The sequence below is a fragment of the Onychostruthus taczanowskii genome, unplaced genomic scaffold (assembly GCF_017590055.1).
Source record: "Onychostruthus taczanowskii isolate IOZ18803 unplaced genomic scaffold, ASM1759005v1 scaffold34, whole genome shotgun sequence".
Lineage (NCBI taxonomy): Eukaryota > Metazoa > Chordata > Aves > Passeriformes > Passeridae > Onychostruthus > Onychostruthus taczanowskii.
This window is the reverse complement of record NW_024500794.1, coordinates 6,726,600-6,745,756: the sequence shown is the minus strand read 5'-3', so window position 1 is coordinate 6,745,756 and position 19,157 is coordinate 6,726,600. Positions and strand designations below refer to the sequence as shown.

Genomic DNA, 19,157 nt, shown 5'->3' with positions numbered 1-19,157 from the left:
TGCACTCACCTTTTATCTCTCTCTCTCTCTCTCTCCCCTTTCTTCATTTCTTCCTGACCCAGAAATTCCCATGCGCAGTCTGAGGGGTGAGCAAGGTCCCCCAGGTGAGCCTGGACCAAGAGGGCCACCAGGGCCACCAGGATTACCAGGTCATGGTGTACCAGGAGCCAAAGGAAAACCAGGCCCGCAAGGATACCCAGGAATTGGAAAGCCGGGTTTGCCAGGGATGCCAGGAAAACCAGGGGTCATGGGGCCCCCAGGGCCAAGAGGGGAGATGGGGCCAAAGGGGGAGATTGGGCCCATGGGGATACCTGGACCGCAAGGACCACCAGGGCCTCATGGGCTTCCTGGGATAGGGAAAGCGGGTGCTCCGGGACTGCAGGGGCAACCAGGGCCAAAGGGTGAGCCTGGGATGAAGGGACCACCAGGAATCCCTGGGATCCCAGGGCCAAAAGGGGAGAAGGGGGTCGGGATCCCAGGTTTGCCAGGTCTGAAGGGTCCACCTGGGCTGCCTGGTCCCCCTGGCCCCGTGGGACTGCCAGGGGTGGGCAAACCCGGCCTGGTTGGCTTCCCTGGCCCACAGGGACCCCTGGGCAAACCCGGACCCCCAGGAGAGTTGGGTCTGCAGGGGCCTCCAGGGGCCCCTGGGATCCAAGGCCCTCCCGGCCCGCCTGGTATTGGCAAACCAGGCCAGGACGGCATGCCCGGCCAGCCCGGCTTCCCGGGCGGCAAAGGGGAGCAGGGATTGCCAGGCCTGCCCGGGCCCCCCGGCCTCCCTGGGGTTGGGAAGCCGGGCTTCCCCGGGCCCAAAGGGGAGCGAGGTGTGGGTGGTCTGCCTGGGCCCCTGGGGCCGAAGGGGGAGAAGGGGCACGCGGGGCCACCTGGCATGGGAGGGCCACCAGGGGAGCCCGGCCAGCCAGGACTGCCGGGCATCATGGGCCCCCCGGGGGCCGCTGGTTTCCCGGGACCTAAAGGGGAGGAGGGTGCCGTAGGGTCACCAGGACCAGTCGGCCCCAAGGGGGAACCCGGCCTGCAGGGTTTTCCAGGAAAGCCAGGCTTTCCTGGGGAAGTGGGTGGCCCTGGGCTGCGAGGGCTGCCGGGTCCCACGGGACCCAAGGGGGAAGCCGGACACAAAGGCTTGCCGGGGCTGCCGGGAGTCCCGGGTCTTGTGGGGCCTAAGGGTGAGCCCGGGCTCCCCGGTGCCCAGGGGCTTCAAGGCCCCTCGGGCATCCCGGGCATCGCGGGACCCAGTGGTCCCATCGGCCCCCCCGGGCTGCCAGGGGCGAAGGGGGAGCCAGGCATGCCCGGCCCCCCCGGCTTCCCTGGGGTAGGCAAACCTGGTGCTGCGGGGCTGCAGGGACCCCCGGGAAAGCCTGGCGCGCTCGGTCCTCCTGGCCAGCCTGGGCTCCAGGGGCCACCCGGCCCCCCCGGGCCGCCAGGTCCCCCGGTCATCATCCCACCCACTCCACCAGCCGTGGGACAGTACCTACCTGAGGTGGGGCCAGGGATAGAAGGCTTGAAGCCCCCCTACGGCTACAAGGGCAAGAAAGGCAAGGCTGGCGGCATTGTCTACGAGATGCCCGCATTCACGGCAGAGCTCCTCACGCCGTTCCCCCGCGTCGGGGTACCCGTGAAGTTCGACAAGCTCCTGTACAACGGCCGGCAGAACTACAACCCCCAGACGGGGATCTTCACCTGCGAGATCCCCGGCGTCTACTACTTCGCCTACCACCTGCACTGTAAAGGCGCCAACGTGTGGGTGGCGCTGTACAAGAACAACGAGCCGCTCATGTACACCTACGACGAGTACAAGAAGGGCTTCCTGGACCAGGCTTCGGGTAGCGCCGTGGTGCAGCTGATGCACGGAGACAAGGTTTACGTTCAGATGCCATCCGAGCAGGCGGCAGGACTCTATGCCGGGCAGTACGTTCATTCGTCTTTTTCAGGGTATTTATTGTATCCCATGTAAAACAAAACAGACACACACACACACACACACAACACACACACAAAATAAAAACCTTTCTCCTGTGCTTCTAATTTTTACACAACAAAAGACGCATTTTATGACCATTTTGGACCATCTTGTACAAAAACAAAAATAACAAATACAAAGTTTAACATTATGCACAGCTAGTTATAAAAAAAAGGTGTGGTGAACATATCTAAAGATGTGTATCAGGTTCATAAACAGTTGTTTTGCACCCAAGGGGGACATATTAGCTGTACACATTATATATTTCCGCAATGCCATGCTTACTTAATTTCATTCACAGTAATTCAGTACTCAAATTCAAATCAGTGTATGTCACTCACTCCTGTTGCATTGATCATAGTTATGAGATGAAAAACAGTGACTTAAAGCAGAGTAGGTCAGTCTCTAATTATATTTTTAAAAAATCGAGTGGCTTATTTTCTGGGTGGGAGTTTTCTTGGATTTTTTATAGCAGGTCTACCTGACAAGTAAAGGTTTCCTTAGCTGGAGACTCGTATTTCCCTTCCCCTGTAATAAAATAATCCTGCACGTGTGGGTTTTTTTCCTGAACAATTTATTTATGATGAAAGAGGAATCCTGATGGCATGACCATTCCCCCTGAGCCTTCTCCAGCAGGACCTAAAATGTCACTAGTGACTCCGGCAGGCACTGGTTTCACCTCCAAATGCCACAGCACTTGAAAAGTCTCCGTTCTCTATTCACACAGCCAAGTAGATGAGGTCAATCTCCCCCATTTACTTGAGCCACGTCATTGAGACATTTTGGCCAACACACGGTAATACTTCAGGGTGGCATAAATTTGCTTGGATTTCTGTGCTTGTACCAAGAACTCACTTGGCTTGTCAGAAGAGACACGTATTCTGCCACTCAGCAAAAGCTGACTCAGTTTGCTCTTCAATGACTAGGCAAAGCAGAAGCAGCTCTGTTTGCTTGACTGATTTGTTGCTTGAGAACAACTAATAACTTTACCGGCAATACTGATCACACAAATTTATCCGAGAACTTGGTTCTGTCTAAAAACTGATTTCCAATCCTTACTTGTATGTTACCAGTTGTCAAGGAGAACCTGCAGGCCGCAATACTTTTTCTGTACTTGAGGACATCGACTTCTGTGCACGAAGTCTCTGTCTGCTCATCAGTGGTGCTAATCTCACCTCAGCAAGTGTTCTTTCCAAAGGGCAGTGGACCTTGCTCTGGTTTCCTGTACAGTGCTGCACATCACACAAGGCTGCGCTAGTTCAAGTGGTTAAGTGCTCATCACTTCCTCAGTGTCTTTAACTACCGCTACTGCTTTTGATTCAAAAATAAACTAGATTTTTTCATGCAGAACTAAGATTGGATTTAACTGGCATTATCATTATTTAAATGCAGAGTTTAATGCAGTCTAACATTGACTAAGGATTCCAGTGATATAATGTGGTGCTTTATCTCAGAAATTTTATGGAACAGTGGCAGGAATGGATGGACAGTTTACCAGACACTGGTGACTTCAGTATGTTCCCAGAATATATGAGATATGTCAAAAGCAAATAATTTTTGTATTTAAAATTTTTGTACTGATTTGAAAGAAATATCTTATTAAATATCTTTAAAAATAAGACCAAAAACCAATTCTGTCTTCATTCAGAACTATCAGAAGGAACATTCATCCTGCTGAACTCATTTATCAGACCACAAGGGCTCTCTGAAACCACTGATATAGGGGGGGAAAATTAAGAGATACACCCTTTTCTCTAGTTCCCATCTCCTGGCAAAACATGCTCTAAGAGAGGGAACACGTCCCATTTGGTGGGAGGGCACAGCAGGGTCTGTGGGGTACACAAAGAGGGAGGGGCTCCCTCAGGCAGTCCCTGGGGACAGATACTGCTCAGCATGAGCCAACATGGGAGTGCAGCTGAAGAAGGCCGAGGGGCAGCCAAGGAATCAGCCACAGAGGCTGCTGCTAAGGGCTTGTGTTGCCTGAAAAGGCAGTACTGGCTGCCCAGGATCAGAGGTGCTGGCTCTCCTGATGTGGCTTCCCCACCTCACCTCAAAGACAAGCATTCTGTCCAAGCTGGTGAACTCCTGAACTGTCCTTACTGAAAGCAATGCACTGAATACCTACTGTGCTAGAGAATTGTTATCCAACTCTCCCTTGGACTCCCTGAAGCCCTCAGCATCTCATTTTTACTGCACAAAGGAAAAACAGCTAGCGAAGTACTGCACTCTCAGTATCTCTCACTTTCTATCTAAAGCCATTTTCACTTTCTGAAAATTTGTATTGCACACTATTGTCTTTTTTCTGCATCTCTTGTTTTAGCATTCCCCCGCCAGCCCACAGTAAGACAAACAAGATTCAAAATACAATGAAAAATTCGAATCACAAGGATGCTGTTCTTTATCTTACCCACAAAAAACATGTCTCAGCTATGGCTGTACTCAGCCTGGAGTTAGATCTCTAGCCACAGTACAACTCTGCCCACCTAGGTTCAAAAACTTTCAGCTGTTTGCTCTACAAAGCACTAAAGTTTGTTCCAGCACATGAAACCATATCTGACAACACCATTTACTTGACACACTAATAATAACGGCCCTGAGCATACCCACACATCCACACTCACATGCAGAGCACCAGCCTTGCAAAAATAAGTCTGAGGGCACTGTCTTTAACAGTTTATTCAAAGGAAAATAATCTCCTTCCATATGTAGCATTCAAAATTTCACTTGAAACAACTCGAAGAATTCTTCAAAATACAGGTGGCACTTTAAAGGCATATAAAACTTAAGACAAATGGCAAATAAGTATTTCCCAGTATCAAAAACATATGCAGAGCTTTGTATGTTCTTAAAAACCAGAGTCCACTTAAAAGGGAAGGTATTTATACTCTCCCCCAGAGAATTGCTAAAAATGAAAGCATAGCATTGGAAACAAGAAGTACCACATGCTAATTAAACACCAAAGTTGTGATTCTCTATTATTATCACCGACACAGTCCCTAAAAATATCTGGAATATGTTTAGTTACATCTTTTAGGCACTCTCAGTTCCATATTTAGTGCAACAGTCTGCGACTTCCCTTAATTATTACAGCAGAGGAAATAACAGCTTCCCAACAAAGAAACCTCATGAAAGTCTGAGCCAAATGGAGCTTTCAGCCAACATGTGTCATCCTGCCTGTTCTGTGCATAGTTTGGTATTTTAGAGCTGTGTCTGACAGTGCAGCATTTTGAGAAGGGTGGCAGATAAAATGCAGAAGCACCTTTGCTGTAAGGTGATGCTGTCTAGAAATTCAACAAGCTGCCAGAGAACAGGAACAGAGTATTAAGGGAGGAGAACATCTGACTTCAGATAGAAAAATTATGGGAGAAACTGGGGACCTACACAGTTACACCATTATCAGACACAGAAATAAAGCTGGCAGCACCCTGGGATTCAAAACTGGCAGCTTCACTCCTGATATGATTTAAAAAAAAAAAAAAAAAACAAAAAAAAACCCAAAACTGGATAGCTCTTAAAGGGAAGTTTCAGTGCAGATTTCATTTTCAGAAATGACAAAAAGGTAAAATAGTCTTAATAGCAGCTCAGGTTCAGAAACTATCTAAATATTTGATGTTAGCATTATTGTTTTATTCTAAAACCCCCAAGTTAAGTCTTTGGTACTGCAAAACACCTGTGAAAATGTGTGCCCAGACAGAATAGACACTAATCTGTGAGTACTGCTGAGAAATACACTACACATGGGTGTTCCTGCCTGAATTAAGTTCAAAGCAAGACCTGTCCTCAAGGCAGAGCAGCAGGAATTATTAAAGCAGGTGCACAGTGCACAGGATCCTACAAAACATCTTGTGGGGAGAACAATTCATGACTTGGCTCACTGCTTGCATTATAGAGGAGAAAAGCTACTGGCCTGCAAGCTGGGCTTTCAAAAAAAACAAACCAAAACAAAACAAAAACCCCAAACAAAAAACCAAACAAACAAAAACCCCAACAACAACAAAAAAACCCCACCACAAATGCCCCATAGTTTATCAGCAGCATCAGCTCTTGGCTTGATCCTGAGGGAACAGTTTCATTCAAAACATTACCCAGTCACCCAGGGACAATAACTGTGGTGGACTCAACACCCCTGGCAGGAGCACAGAAGTGGGAGAAAAATATCCCTGGAAGTACTGCTTAATTTGAAAAATAAGTCAGCCATACCATGGGAAGGCTTATTAGGATATGAAAAGAAACAGCTGATATGGATAAATGCTTATAGAGAACATATTAAATTCCTTGATAACACCAAACATTATTTTTTAAAAAATATAGGGAGATCAAAAAGCTGATCTTTGTGGCAAAAGTGAAGATGATTGAAGGGATTTTTTTTAAGTACAAAGAGTTTGGGAGACACCATTTGTTTACCATGAAGCTGCTATTTTTTTCCAATTATTTTGTTTGTTCTGCTACAGCTAGAATCCAAATCCCAAAAAAAGCAGAAAACCTACTAGAAAAATCAGAGAAGGAATCAGTTTACATTAGTGGGAAGAGTATCTCTGGAGATGAAATTAAGCAGAGAAAATAACCACATCTTCAAAAGCAGAGCTCTGTACCCACTTCCTGGCACTGGAGACAGGGGTGGAGAAGCAGAGGGATGCAGTCTGCACCATCACAAGAACTCTCCTCACAGTGTCTGCAAGATATTCAACAGCTCTCCTGGAAAAAAATCCTCCTGGACAGCATCCTGCAAGACATTACATGGATGCAGCTGGACCGTGGCAACAGCCATTGGGAGAGCTGGGGGCCCCAGCTCTGGAAGCAACCGCAGGTTTTGAGGGTGAAGGGGCAGCCCCCCACTTCTGCTGGCCTCGGCTCTCAACACAGTCTAAGATCTACCAGGGGTCCTCTGCAACAACAGCTTGGAGAACACTGCTATGTCTGCAAAAAGCCTTGCCACAGCAGTGGAATTACTATGGTCAGGAGTTTAAATCATTGTAGGTCTGCGGCTGCAGAATCACATACAAAACTTTTTAATTAACTGAAATAGCCAGGAGAAATAAACGCTGGTAGAGACACAAAGACAATAATGTCACTATTTTCTTATGTATACATGTTGGTACTGAGATTTTCAAGCAAAAATCTCTCCAAAGTCTCAGGAAAAAATAAAGGAAGTACAAAAAATTAAGAGCCCTTCTGCCACTTGGTGAAGAAATTATGATTTCCTCCATCTCTACCACCAGTGTCACCTGTTCCAACACCTGGGGACATGCTCCTTCTCCTCCACACCCCCACCTGCCACCCTGCACAAAGCTGGAGTGCAGCTGCAGCCAAGCAACATGCAGCAGACAATACACCATGGCACATCCTGTCCCTTGCTGGGACACACCTGCATCCTTCCCCAGCCCATGCCACAGATTTTTCTGACATCTCAAGTTATTTCAGGTATGTCCAGCTTGCTTGAAACAGACCAAAGCTCAGGAATCACTGGGTGAAAACACAAGCCTCCTTCCCTCCAGCTGTGGCACCTCTCCAGACCACACTGCCCTCCCCCTAACTCCCAAATGGCAATTCCTCTACATAGCTGCAGCAAAATAAATTGTGTTCAGTACTCTTGCAATCCTCACCTCCTGAAAATAACAAATACCATGGTTTATGTTCATATTGTGATTGTTTGCATTACTCCTAAATATCCTCTCTATATAATTTTATTTAAAAGCAACAACAGTACTACCAACTTCAAAGACTTTAAGTGGGCTTATTTGTGACTTCTTCAGGTTTGATTGATAAAGATAAACCACAAAATCTTCCAGAAATTCTGCCATAATTAAAATTAAAATTTTATATAGATGTCCTATGAAGAGAACTGGAACTGCATATTGTTATCCTTTGACAGCTGTCAAGCGTGTTCCCAAACAGATTTCATTTATTCACAGGCTTGTCAGAGACAAACCAATACAGGAAATATAAACATCCCATTAAATGTTTCAACTAAAATCTTGAGCAAGTTCCCACTGCTAAATGATTTAGTTCATCCACAAACTTCAAACTTAAAGATCAACACAGAAGAGGTAAACAGATGCCAAATGATAATTCAGCTGAGGTACATCCTGGATATTCCCTACCACATTCTGCTACCGAAAATGGGAGTATTCCTTGTTTGTATTGGTGCATTACAGCATCTGAGGAAGGAGATTGTCCTCATTTGGAAAAATCCACCTGTTTTTGAGGACCAAACAAAAGAATGCATGAGATGCTGTCCTGAAGAACTAGGACTCCAACAAACACTGACTCTAAACTCAGGCATGAACATCTCTGTCCAAGCTTGTGTTTCTATTGTGGCACGGGGGCTGACACACAGGTAGTTCGGACAACTCTTCAGTCTTCATATTCCCTCTTTTTTAAGTCAAGTCAGCAACTGTAAAATTTACTGGATGAACAGCACAAAGAGTATTATTCTTCCATAAAATGGGTACAACACAAGCATTGTCAACACCAACATCTCCATGAATCGGACAAAGGGTCTTCACCTTCGGCAAGGGCAGACAGAAGCTCAGAGGTGATGGTCAGTGCAGAAGCTGTGGCTGCTTGGCTGAAGGTGGACATCCTCTCCTCAGGAGTACGGCAGAACAAGACCTGTACAGTCTGTATGTTCCCCCTTCTCCAAAACACACAGTAATGATTTAGATGCACCAGTTTTTTCATACAACGAGACAGATAGTCATGACTTTACATCCACCTACTGAACAAACATCGGTCATCGCAGTCTCTTGACAGTGGAACTCTTTTGGAGGACAATATCAGAAACCAAAGTATTCCAGAGAATTAGTCATTTGGAAAGAGTTCTCACTGATAAGTAAGTGATGTACATCACATTTTTATAAATCCCTGATACTTTCAGTTGAAAGTTTCATGGTTTTCCCACTATTAAATAGCTTCACAGAAATTCAGTTAACTCTTTTTGCAACAGTCCATTACCCTCAGTTAAAAGCTTTTGCCTTGATGAGGTTTCTGGGCTCCTTTAAACAGTAAACAGTTATGCTGCACTTAAAAAATAAAAATGTCATACAAAAAATAAAAATTTTTCAAATCTTGAAAATAGTGATTGTTCTTTGTATTTTCCGTTCAGCTTTCATGTCAAATTGACCACAAAGTTCTTGTCTATAAGCTTCTTCAAAAATTTCTGCTCGGCAGTGATGTTGTGGTATTCATTCTAGAGAGATGTGAGGGAATAATAAAATTAATTATAAAACCAAATTATAACCAGTAGCATCACCTGGCTGTTCTGTTCTATTACCTGGGATACTTGGAAGATGCTAAGAACAGAAAAGGTCTGGGGAAAAGACTTCTTAGCAAAGGCTTAGCACCGTTTCCCAAGAAAACAGGATGCTCAAAACTAGATTAGATATTTCCATAAGGACATGACCAAAAAGGATGATCCTTTGGTCATAAGAACAGGTGAAATGTGCTCTCGCAGAAATCCTTCCAGTATTAACTCTCCCAACTCCTTGCCCTGCTTATTCAGAACAACAGCTGTGTAAGAACATTTACAGCACCAGCAGTAAGAAAAGTAGTAATCCTCAAAGCTCAGTGCAGGTTCTTGAAAAGCACATCAGGCACTTGTGGTTCAGATGCATCCTGCCAATTAGCTTCAGCAACAAAGCAACCCATCTTATGTGCTATCCAGGTTCTGGATAAATAGGAGACCACTAAAGTTAGAGGCAGGCAGCACAAGGAAAGTGAATTTACTTAAAGACACTGAATCCTGTAAATTAAAATTAATATAATATGTATACTACATAAAAGACTATACAGATGTCATATAGTATTTGCAATTTATTGCCACTAAAGAACTAAAATGAATATTTTTGTTTAATAGTTTGCTTTTTGAATTTTCAAGACTTAGGGAACTTATGGATGTCTATTCAACTAATGATCAGTCTTACTCAAACTTAGTATATGTTGCAGAAAAGCACCTGCAGAGAGGAGCTTCCAAAGGAAGGTAAGTTCAGTGTCAGAGGAAAATTATCTCAGAATAGCAGGCATCTAGGAGTTCTGAGAAAAACATGAAAGGTTCCTATGGGCATTGTCTCTGCCCTTCCCCTTCAGCAACTGGAAGAGGAGGAAAATGGTAGCCATATGCTCTGGGAAAAAGGCAAAGAAAACTTCACACTGCAGTAAAGGGCTAAGACAGGGTTGCTTGAAATACAGAGATGAAGACAACGGAACACAAGAGCAGAGACATAAAAGAAAACAGGCATGGCCTTAGCAAAGCAGCAGGAAAGAGACAGCATTCCTGATGTCTTCCAGGCTCCTGCTGCTCCCTCTCCTGCTGAGTTGTGGCTTCCCCCCTCCTGAAAGCAGTTCCTTCTCTTCCTACCCTCCTCCAAGAACTGCTTTTCTTTTCTACTTTTCTACTACTGAGTTCCCAAAATTCAGTTCTTTTCCTATGCAAGACCTATACAAGTTCATAGGTCTTAACTCCTTCCATTTCCCTTTGCTCTTCTTTCTGCCTTTTAAGGAGTCTGACAGCTATGACATACAAGTAGGTGCCAAGGAGAAAGAGAACCCCAGAAGAAAAAACACGGCTCATGTGCATGCTGACAGTGCTAACAAAGATGTCACTAGGACAAGAGCTGTGCAGCCTAAGGAAAACACCAGCAAAGCAGAACACAACACACAAAGGACGTCTCATGCAGACACTGCAGAATATGGTACAGCACAAGGGACACAAAGATCAGTATCTACATTTTTCAGAAAAAACAGCAGACAAGAAGAGATTCAAGCAGTGTTAACCCACAAGCAGCTGAACCAGGAGAAGGTGGGAGGCCCTTCTGACCTGCAGTCCACACTTCTATCTGTATTGAATTGCCTTCCTCAGTTACCAGCTCTATTTCTCTCAGCAGAAACAAGTGCTAGTTACCTGGATCATCTGAGACATGGTTTCATTGCCATAGTAGTGCAAAGAGCTATTTCTGTCAGTGAAGTCGTACTTGAAGCCTGCCAGGTGGACTTCATGGCATATGTGAAATGCCAGTGTAATGGCAATTAGCCCCGTTGTTGGATGCTTGGGTTTCTGCAACAAAAGACAAAGAGTACACACACATACATACCTGGCAGCCTGATGGGAACAGCAAACTTAGAGACAAGGGTAATCAGGCAGCCAGGGTCTTCTACAGATGTTCGGTTTCACAGGCCTCCTGTCTCTAAAGAAATAAGGTACTGCCCCCACAAGTTTCCCATGACCGGGGTGGGGTGTCTGTCATGTCAGCCTTCCCTGGAATTCCTTGGTTTCTAGTGAGGGCTGAGCCCACAGTGTAGCCCTTCCCTCCAGAGAAGCATCAGGAAGTCTCCCCATTGCTCTGCTCAGCTTCTCTCATAAAACTGGACAGGCTTCACTACACTGGAAAACAATTTACAACCCCCTCAAATTTGACTGAATTATGAGATGTGCTCAGAAGTTGCTAGATGATGGAGACCCCGATGAACAGAACATGATACGACAAAATTTTCATAGCAATGAACTAAAAAAGCATGAAGGCTATGGCTACACAAATTTGACTGAATTTGCATTTTTTCAAAGCAGGGAAATTCCAGAACTTTGCTTTAGACCTTCCCATGCTATCCCCATTAGAAGAAACAAGATTTTAAATAAAATTATTCTCTGTACAATAAGTTTGGAAGCAAATGCAATGTAAAATGAAGAGCACATCATAAACAGGTTTTAACTGCGCAAAATTAAGAGCACCTAACCAAAAGGTAGCATTTCTCACAAAAGCACAGAAGAACTCCATGCAACCATCTGCCCTATCTTGTGTTCAGATACATGACTTCTTTAGTAGCAGCAGAGGCTAATATGATCTGGGGAAGTAAATGAGGCATGCTTTTTTAGAGAGAGATTAACTCATTCATTTGACCATGACGAAGCTAAGGTGAAAAGGTGTCCCCAGAAATGGACAAAACTTTCAGGCACCAATACCCCTCTTAGCTAAAGAAATATTTTTCTCAGAGACCAAATGAGCTATCATATGCTCTTGGTAGCTGCAGTCCAACCTCAAACTGAGCACAACATCATGGGCTTTTTTTTGAAGTCTGACCCCAAGACTCAGGTTGTCTCTGAAAAAGAAGCAGACAAACCAGTACTAGACTACTCTGCATAGAAAAGACAGAGGCACTCAATGTATTTCATTGTGACAACACTTTGTATGACAACACAAAAAATCCCCAGGAAGAAGTTACTATTCTCAGCTCTTTAAAGCCTAACTGAAGTCACAGAAAGGAACCATCACCTTTTATGGAAAAATTTTTGGTACCTTTATGCAACTCTTTGAGTATTTCAGAAATATTATCTGCTTAAAACGTGCACTATGCCAAGGGTTCCTGCCAGTTAGCAAAATAACTTTCTGCCTTAGGGGCCCAACATCATAAACTTAGTGGTGGCTCTGCTGCAACATCCATACTAAACAGGACCCCAAAATATGGCAGGAATGCTATAGGTCGGGATTAGTGCTATTTGGAAATATCAGGAATACCACAGGTTGTAACTACCTCTGTTTACCTGTAGCTATTGTAAAATTCACCTAAAAATACATAATTTAAAAGCAACTACTTTTAAAATGTACTATCATGCAATACACAGATATCCTTCACCTGCAATTAAATATTTTCAGCCTACTTAATGGGAATAGGCACAGCCCTGGAATGACACCATTACACTTTCTGAGTTTAGTGGTGCTGGGGCAACATATCTGATTTTATTCCCGGCTCTACTAACAATCAGAAGTGCTTGCTGGCTATGCACTAACATGCTCACTGGGAATGTGAGACTGGTTTAATGGAAAAGGCAGGGACAGCAGGGAAATCAGCAGTAGTTGCTGGCATGTCCTGCAGGCAGAGGACAGCGAAGGCAGCACCAGCTCTGCCCAGGGACAAGCAATGGTACAGAGGGCCCCGGTGTGAGACCTTCCTGCCCACAGAGCCCGTAGTGTGACCTGCAGCTTAACCAAGCTGTGCCAGGGCCACTGCAGATGTGCAGGCTTCCAGGCACAGAGGTGGGCATTACATTCTACTGTAATAAAGATGTAATTGCCTCTAAATACACATTTGGTTGCACAAAACTAGAAGAGACAAAAGGAAAAGCGTACCTCCTTCTTAGGAAACCTTGTTGGGAAATGAAGCCACTCATAAGCAGTTTTCCTGGTGATGGTGGGATCAAGAATCCTGATTTGACTCGATTTGTAGATCATATTCAGAGCTGGTTTCTTCCAAAAGCCCTTCACACTCTGTGACAGGCAAATAAATACACATTTTTAACAGTGAAAACAGTTGAATTTAGTTTTGTAGCAACTCTAACCAGAGTAAACTCCAAGAACATGAGGTTAAAGAAGAAGAAGAAGAGTGCTCAATCTCCCTAAGTTCAAAAACACCTGCTCTGCAACAGGAAACACACTGCTGCAGCTGTAGCCAGCTGGCTGGAAAACAGCATTGCAGAACGGTCCCTGATGGACAACATGTACCAATAATATGCCCTGGAGGCCATAAATGCTCACTGTGTGCTGGCCACGTTAGTAAGAGCATAGACAGGCAGACAGAAGCTGCTATTATTCTCAACTACTTTGCACTGTCCCCTTTCTGCAGTCCTTAAAATGCTGTGTTAGGAGAGTGTCAAACAGCAAGCGGTCACTACAACAGCCAAGGGGCCAGAGCTCACAGCAAACAAAGACTCTGAGCAGGCTTGGTTTGTTCAGCCCATCTTCAACTATCTGGAAGGGGTTAACAAAGATGAGATCACACTCTTCTCAGAGGCACACAGTGAAAGGATAAGGAGAAATATTCTCCTGTAAGTGTGCTAAAGCACTGAAATGGAGTTTGTAGAAATACTCAAAATTTACTCAGACAGTGCCCTGAGAACCCAGTATGACTTTGAACCTGGCCCTTAATGAAAAAAGACTCAAAAAGATTTTGGACTTAAGACTTTCTGAGAGAGATCACTTTTAACATAATTCTGCAATTCCTGCAAGTGTGCAGGGTAAAACAATCTGGGAAATGGCTGGAGCATGCATGTTAAAATATCAAACAACACTAGGAAGAGGATAAAAATACGTTTCCCAGAGGTAAACTGCTCAGTGGTGAGGAACTGATCTAATATGTGCATTAGAAAGATGACAAAGCATTTATGGAAGAGGGATATTAACTACAAGGAGACTGACTACAAGGAGATCCAGAGCTCCTCATAGAATTCACAAAATTCACAGAATGACTAGGTTAGAAGAGACCTTAAAGATCATCGAGTCCAACACACGCCCTAACACCTCAACTAAACAATGGCACCAAGTGCCTCCCTCTCAGGTGGGAGGACTACAGTTAAAAGCAAATGTGTACTTCACACAAGAAATGCGTGGCAAGACGAGCCACGGCACATGAATAATTGAACTCACTATTTTCTGACCACCAAGTATCTCCCAAAGCCACTTCAAGTCCCGTGGTTTGAAGACGATGAGAACAACAGTGGTATTGGGGTCGTAGTGGATGGGATCTGAGAAGATGGATTCTGGGTAAGAAAGGCGGAACGTCGTCCTCCTCCCAACATCCTCTTCGTACCCTATCACAGGGCCATTATTCATTCTGCAGAGGACAGAGGCACAGAGACATCAGTGACTGCTCCACGCGTGTTCTTACTGTGCAGTGGCTGCCACACGTGTTATTAGTCTGCAGGACAGACACTGTGTCTGGGTACAGGAAGTTTAGCAGCCCAGCATCTAGGTATCACATTGCACAGCAGAGGAGCAATTATCAGGTGCCTTCATCCTCTACACTCAGAGGGATCGAGCACACACGGGAACGTGGCCAAGGTCGTTTGGAATACAGTCACACAATTGCTTATCGTGTTATCACATGAGCAGAAAGCAAGTCTTCTGATTTGGCTCCAACACACACACACTAGAGAAGGGCAGAGAGAGTAGCTGGCCTTGGAGAATTACCCATTGCTCTGTGTACACAAAATGAAAAGGAGATAGCATTTACCTTATTATGACATCATATGAGTCAATTTTCTCCCCCAATGTCTTATTTCGAAGTACTCCTCCATTACCAACCACAATGCACCGTCGACAGGGAATGCTGTGGAACAAAGAGAAGTTTTAATATTTGTGACTCCCTGGCTTCATATTATTAATGATACTTCTGCACGTTAACTGGTTCATTTTCTAAGTGAGATCCTGTATCTTTTGCAGCCCTTGGCCCCTACAAAGCAGATTCAACCTCCTATGGCTACTATGGCTGCATTAAAAAAAAAGGCACTATTTCAGGGACTGGCAAAGTCAATAATTGGCTTCTCTCTTGTGAAACTGTTTTTACACATCTCCTTTTTCTAATGGTCTGCTGTTTTAAGTTCATCTAACCAGTCTGTGATATGGGTGCCATTTGATAAATTATCTGCCACAGTTCTTCAAACTTGCCCCAGTCTGGAAAAGCTAACTCAATATTAAGGTGCTTCTGCAGTATTATACAACTCCACACCTCCAAACAAACTAAAGCAGCAAAATTTATGTTCACCTTACAGGCCTATGGACTATACATGTAAAAAATCTTAGCCCAATGACACATGACAGCCTTTCAAATTACTATGGCATGGATTTTTCTCCTTCTACTTAAAAGGTGCCATCAAAACATGTTTACACAAGTGATGTGTGTGCTGTCATAATGCAAAAAGATGGATTCCTTGATTAAAGGTTGCATTCTCATATGATCAGATTCAAATTAGACAGCATTACTAAGCCTATAAAATACTATGTGCTAAAAAATAAGATATTATACTGCATCAAATCAAAAGAGAAATTTTGAATTTACAATACATTCAGAGATAAAAAACATTCAAAATAGTTATTATGGAGATGTTAAACTTGAAAGTTTAAGGGTAAGATTTTCAAAGTTACCACAGGTTTTTTCAGTGCATATTTACCTTTTACCATCTTGTTTCAATGGTAGTAACATGTGCTAAAAAAAGGGGGAGAGCACACAAATAGGCTTGCTGCTTTTTTTATTCAATATATTTTGTCTTTTTAGGGAAGGTTTAAATCAAACATGTAAGACTGCAAACTCCTTCCAGAATAAGCACATCATTTTTTGTTGTAAGAATGCCTCTTTGTTTAGAGCAAAAGCCATTCAATTTGGTTGCAGCAGGAACAATGAGAAAATATGAGTCAACTCACAGTAACACCCCACTCCTTTGGTTCTTTCTTCAATAAGAAAAAGGCTCTATGCCACTTCTTGCTCTAGGTTCAGGACACCAAAACTGTGTCCCAAAAACCACTATAACTTAGAGTGAATTCCCGGCATGGCACTTCATGCAAGCTAATTAATTTCTTTCTCCTGAAATAGTCCAACCTGTTTTTTCAGCTCAGAGCTATTATTCAACATCTATGAAAACAGCTGGTTCCAGCCAAGACTGAGCAACATCTCAATGTACAAAGCAATTCCCTCAATTTCCTACAGAATTAACAACCTCTGCAGAGACAGCTGCCATTAAATATATGTATGTATATGCATACACACACACATATAAAAACAGTGCTCTAAATGCAGCTTTCAGGGATGAGTTACATGAAAAAAGCTAGCATACCTTTCTCTACTGTTTCCTGAACAGCTTAGTAGAAGGCAAGCACTCATTAAAAGACTTCCAGCTAATACTGTAACTCATGTGACCTGGTATCTTGAAAATCAGAAGGGTGAAAACCTGTTATACCATCCTGTCTGCTCACTCCCTCTACACCCTTAATTCCCTTCCTTCCCTCCCACCCTTAACTCCTTCTGACCATTCATTTTCCATTTTATTTTTCTATCTAGTTTGAAAGTATCTTAAGAAAGGAGGCTGATAAACATATGCCTCTTACAATTTACAGCAAGAGTAAGAATGCAGAAGTTGCCCTTTTCCTAAATTACACCTTGTTGTTTACAGCTGTAGCTTAGACCTCAAAGTAAGGAAGGAAAAGAGAAAACCAGATAAAAAAATGTGATCAGTAAGTGATGAAGGTGGAGTGAGGGAGAGGAGCAAAAAGCACAAGATTAGCATACGGTTATATCGTGTGTCCTGGCATTTACTGTGAGGAGGCACTGCTTTTTCTGTTCCTTGTAGATTGTAACTTGAAGTAATTCCTTATTACATACCTTTCATCTTTTGGAAGAGAGGTGATTTAAGATACCTGTTCAGCAAGTTCATCTCTAGCAATTGAAATAATGCCTTTCACTCTGGTATACAATTAAGAACTACATCTCAGTGAAATATATGTATAAAACCCTTCCCAGCTACAGTGATTCATGCCCTAAGAGTGCTGTACACAAAACCTGATGGATCTAGAAAGAATATATTGTATTAAGTCATTGTCTGCTTGATTTGTTTATATTACTGCCTATTAAATAGTAATAGGTCTCATTTTGCTTCAGTACCACTGAAGTATGCTTCATTTTATTAAAAGTAACATACTTCCCAGAACTACTAACCATATCTACATCTCAGAGGATCTACATTTAAAGGATGAATACCGATTTCCTCACCTTTCATCTACAGGACAAGCATTTCCACTTAAAAGGTACAAGCATCTCTGCTTTACAGCACAAACAATTAAGGTCCTGAACTTATGGTTTCAGGGGATTTCTAATGTAACATTTGGCACTCTCCTCCAAACTGCAGACAAAAGAGAAGCTTCTGCCAGCCAATTCTGTATAAATTTACCCCATTATTACACTCCTGAAAGAAAATACAGTTTTACTTTTTTTCCTTCCTTAAGAGTAAACTTGAACATCCTAGAAACAGACTAAATACAGAGAAAGGTAGGAGTACAGTAGGGAGGAAAAAAAGAAAAACTCTGTATTAAAACAAATCCTTAGGTGTGAACATATTCTACCCAAGTTTAATTACACTGTGATCCTGACATTTGGCTTCAAGCAGCAATCTTTTATGATCTCTGTAATTAAAAAACAAAAACAAGTACAGCCAAGCTCAGCGTTATTTGCATTCACTCTATTAAGAAATGTGTATATTAACATCACTTCTGGCAGGATGTCAGCCCATTTGCTAGACTGCAAATCTAAGGAGTCATTTGCATCCCACTTTGTAAACATAGGACTTTAGTCTACTTGCCAACCCCACCGGCAAAAAAAAACCAAAAAAGCCGAGCAAAAAACAAGACACACAAACACAAAGGCTCTCCAAAACAAAACAAAACCTGGCAGACGTGACTTCCAACAAGAGATTTAATCTAATTAAAGATTTAATCTAATTTAATCTATCTAATCCATGGGAGGCAAGTTATCTAAGACATGCTTCCTTCCGCGCCACACCCTTGTTACTTCCAAAAGGACAGCCTTTCCCGTCTTCCTAGATCTCCCTCACCCACAAGGAAAAGGAAATTGAGCGCAAGTAGGAACAAGGGTGCGCAGCAGCCAGCAGATCAGAGGCACAGGGATATGCCCAAGATTTGTTCTGCTTAGAAGCAGACACTGGTTTGCACCTGCTTATCTCAAACATTCTCCATCTTACACTGAATTTGCAAGAGAAGGTCACATTCAATCTAAGTATGAAAAGATACTACAGGAAGATGGGACTGCATTCAGCTGGAGAATTTCTAAAACTCTTATAAAAGGAAATTTCTAAGTTAAAGCTCTCTCAGAGAGTAATTTTTCTTTCATGCTGCTACTACTGAAGTGTAAAACCAAGCCTACTGAAACCTTGGAATCAGCTCCACACTGCTTGGACCCTGTAAATCTGCTCTAACTACATGTCTTGACTAATTTGAGCAATTCAGGATAACCCCACAGACACTCCTTTTCAGGTAAGTACTAAATATTAAAAATGCAACCAACAGAAACAGTAGCAAATAAACCATCTCACCTGTCTTCTTCACTGGAAAGACCACAGTTCTGCAATCTTGAAAGGGCTAAACGAAAAAATTGCTCTAAAAAGCAAATATAAACAAGATTAATGAAAACACGCAGTAGTTGCAATACAAAAATACGCATACCACTCTGACCACAATGTTTTCAAACACAGTAGTACACTGTGCATAAAAACATCAAAGTCACAACACTTGGAACTTAGTGCCACAGATCAACCAATGATGCCAAAGCTGAGGTTTATCACAGCTCCACTCTGAGTTTTTTCTGCCTCAAAATACAAAATAGCATGAAATCTCTGTTAAAAAAATAATCT

At 43.3% G+C, this 19,157-nt stretch overlaps 2 protein-coding genes across 11 annotated transcripts in view; one reads left to right on the top strand and one right to left on the bottom strand.

Annotated features, from left to right (window-relative positions):
• COL8A1 (collagen type VIII alpha 1 chain) overlaps positions 1–4,493 on the top strand; it is an 87,872-nt gene extending 83,379 nt beyond the window's left edge. For both annotated transcript variants that reach the window (XM_041410983.1, XM_041410982.1), the window contains one exon: positions 63–4,493. In XM_041410983.1, coding sequence (XP_041266917.1) covers positions 63–1,969 — 1,907 coding nt within the window. In that variant the 3' untranslated portion in view covers positions 1,970–4,493. The remainder of the gene's footprint in view (positions 1–62) is intronic.
• Positions 4,494–4,633: 140 nt separating this feature from the next.
• The window catches only part of ST3GAL6 (ST3 beta-galactoside alpha-2,3-sialyltransferase 6), a 40,641-nt gene continuing 26,117 nt past the window's right edge, over positions 4,634–19,157 (bottom strand). For all 9 annotated transcript variants that reach the window (XM_041410987.1, XM_041410992.1, XM_041410986.1 and 6 more), the window contains 6 exons: positions 18,840–18,903; positions 14,975–15,070; positions 14,389–14,575; positions 13,096–13,233; positions 10,875–11,027; positions 4,634–9,164 (listed from right to left, as the gene is read on the bottom strand). In XM_041410987.1, coding sequence (XP_041266921.1) covers positions 9,084–9,164; positions 10,875–11,027; positions 13,096–13,233; positions 14,389–14,575; positions 14,975–15,070; positions 18,840–18,903 — 719 coding nt within the window. In that variant the 3' untranslated portion in view covers positions 4,634–9,083. The remainder of the gene's footprint in view (positions 9,165–10,874; positions 11,028–13,095; positions 13,234–14,388; positions 14,576–14,974; positions 15,071–18,839; positions 18,904–19,157) is intronic.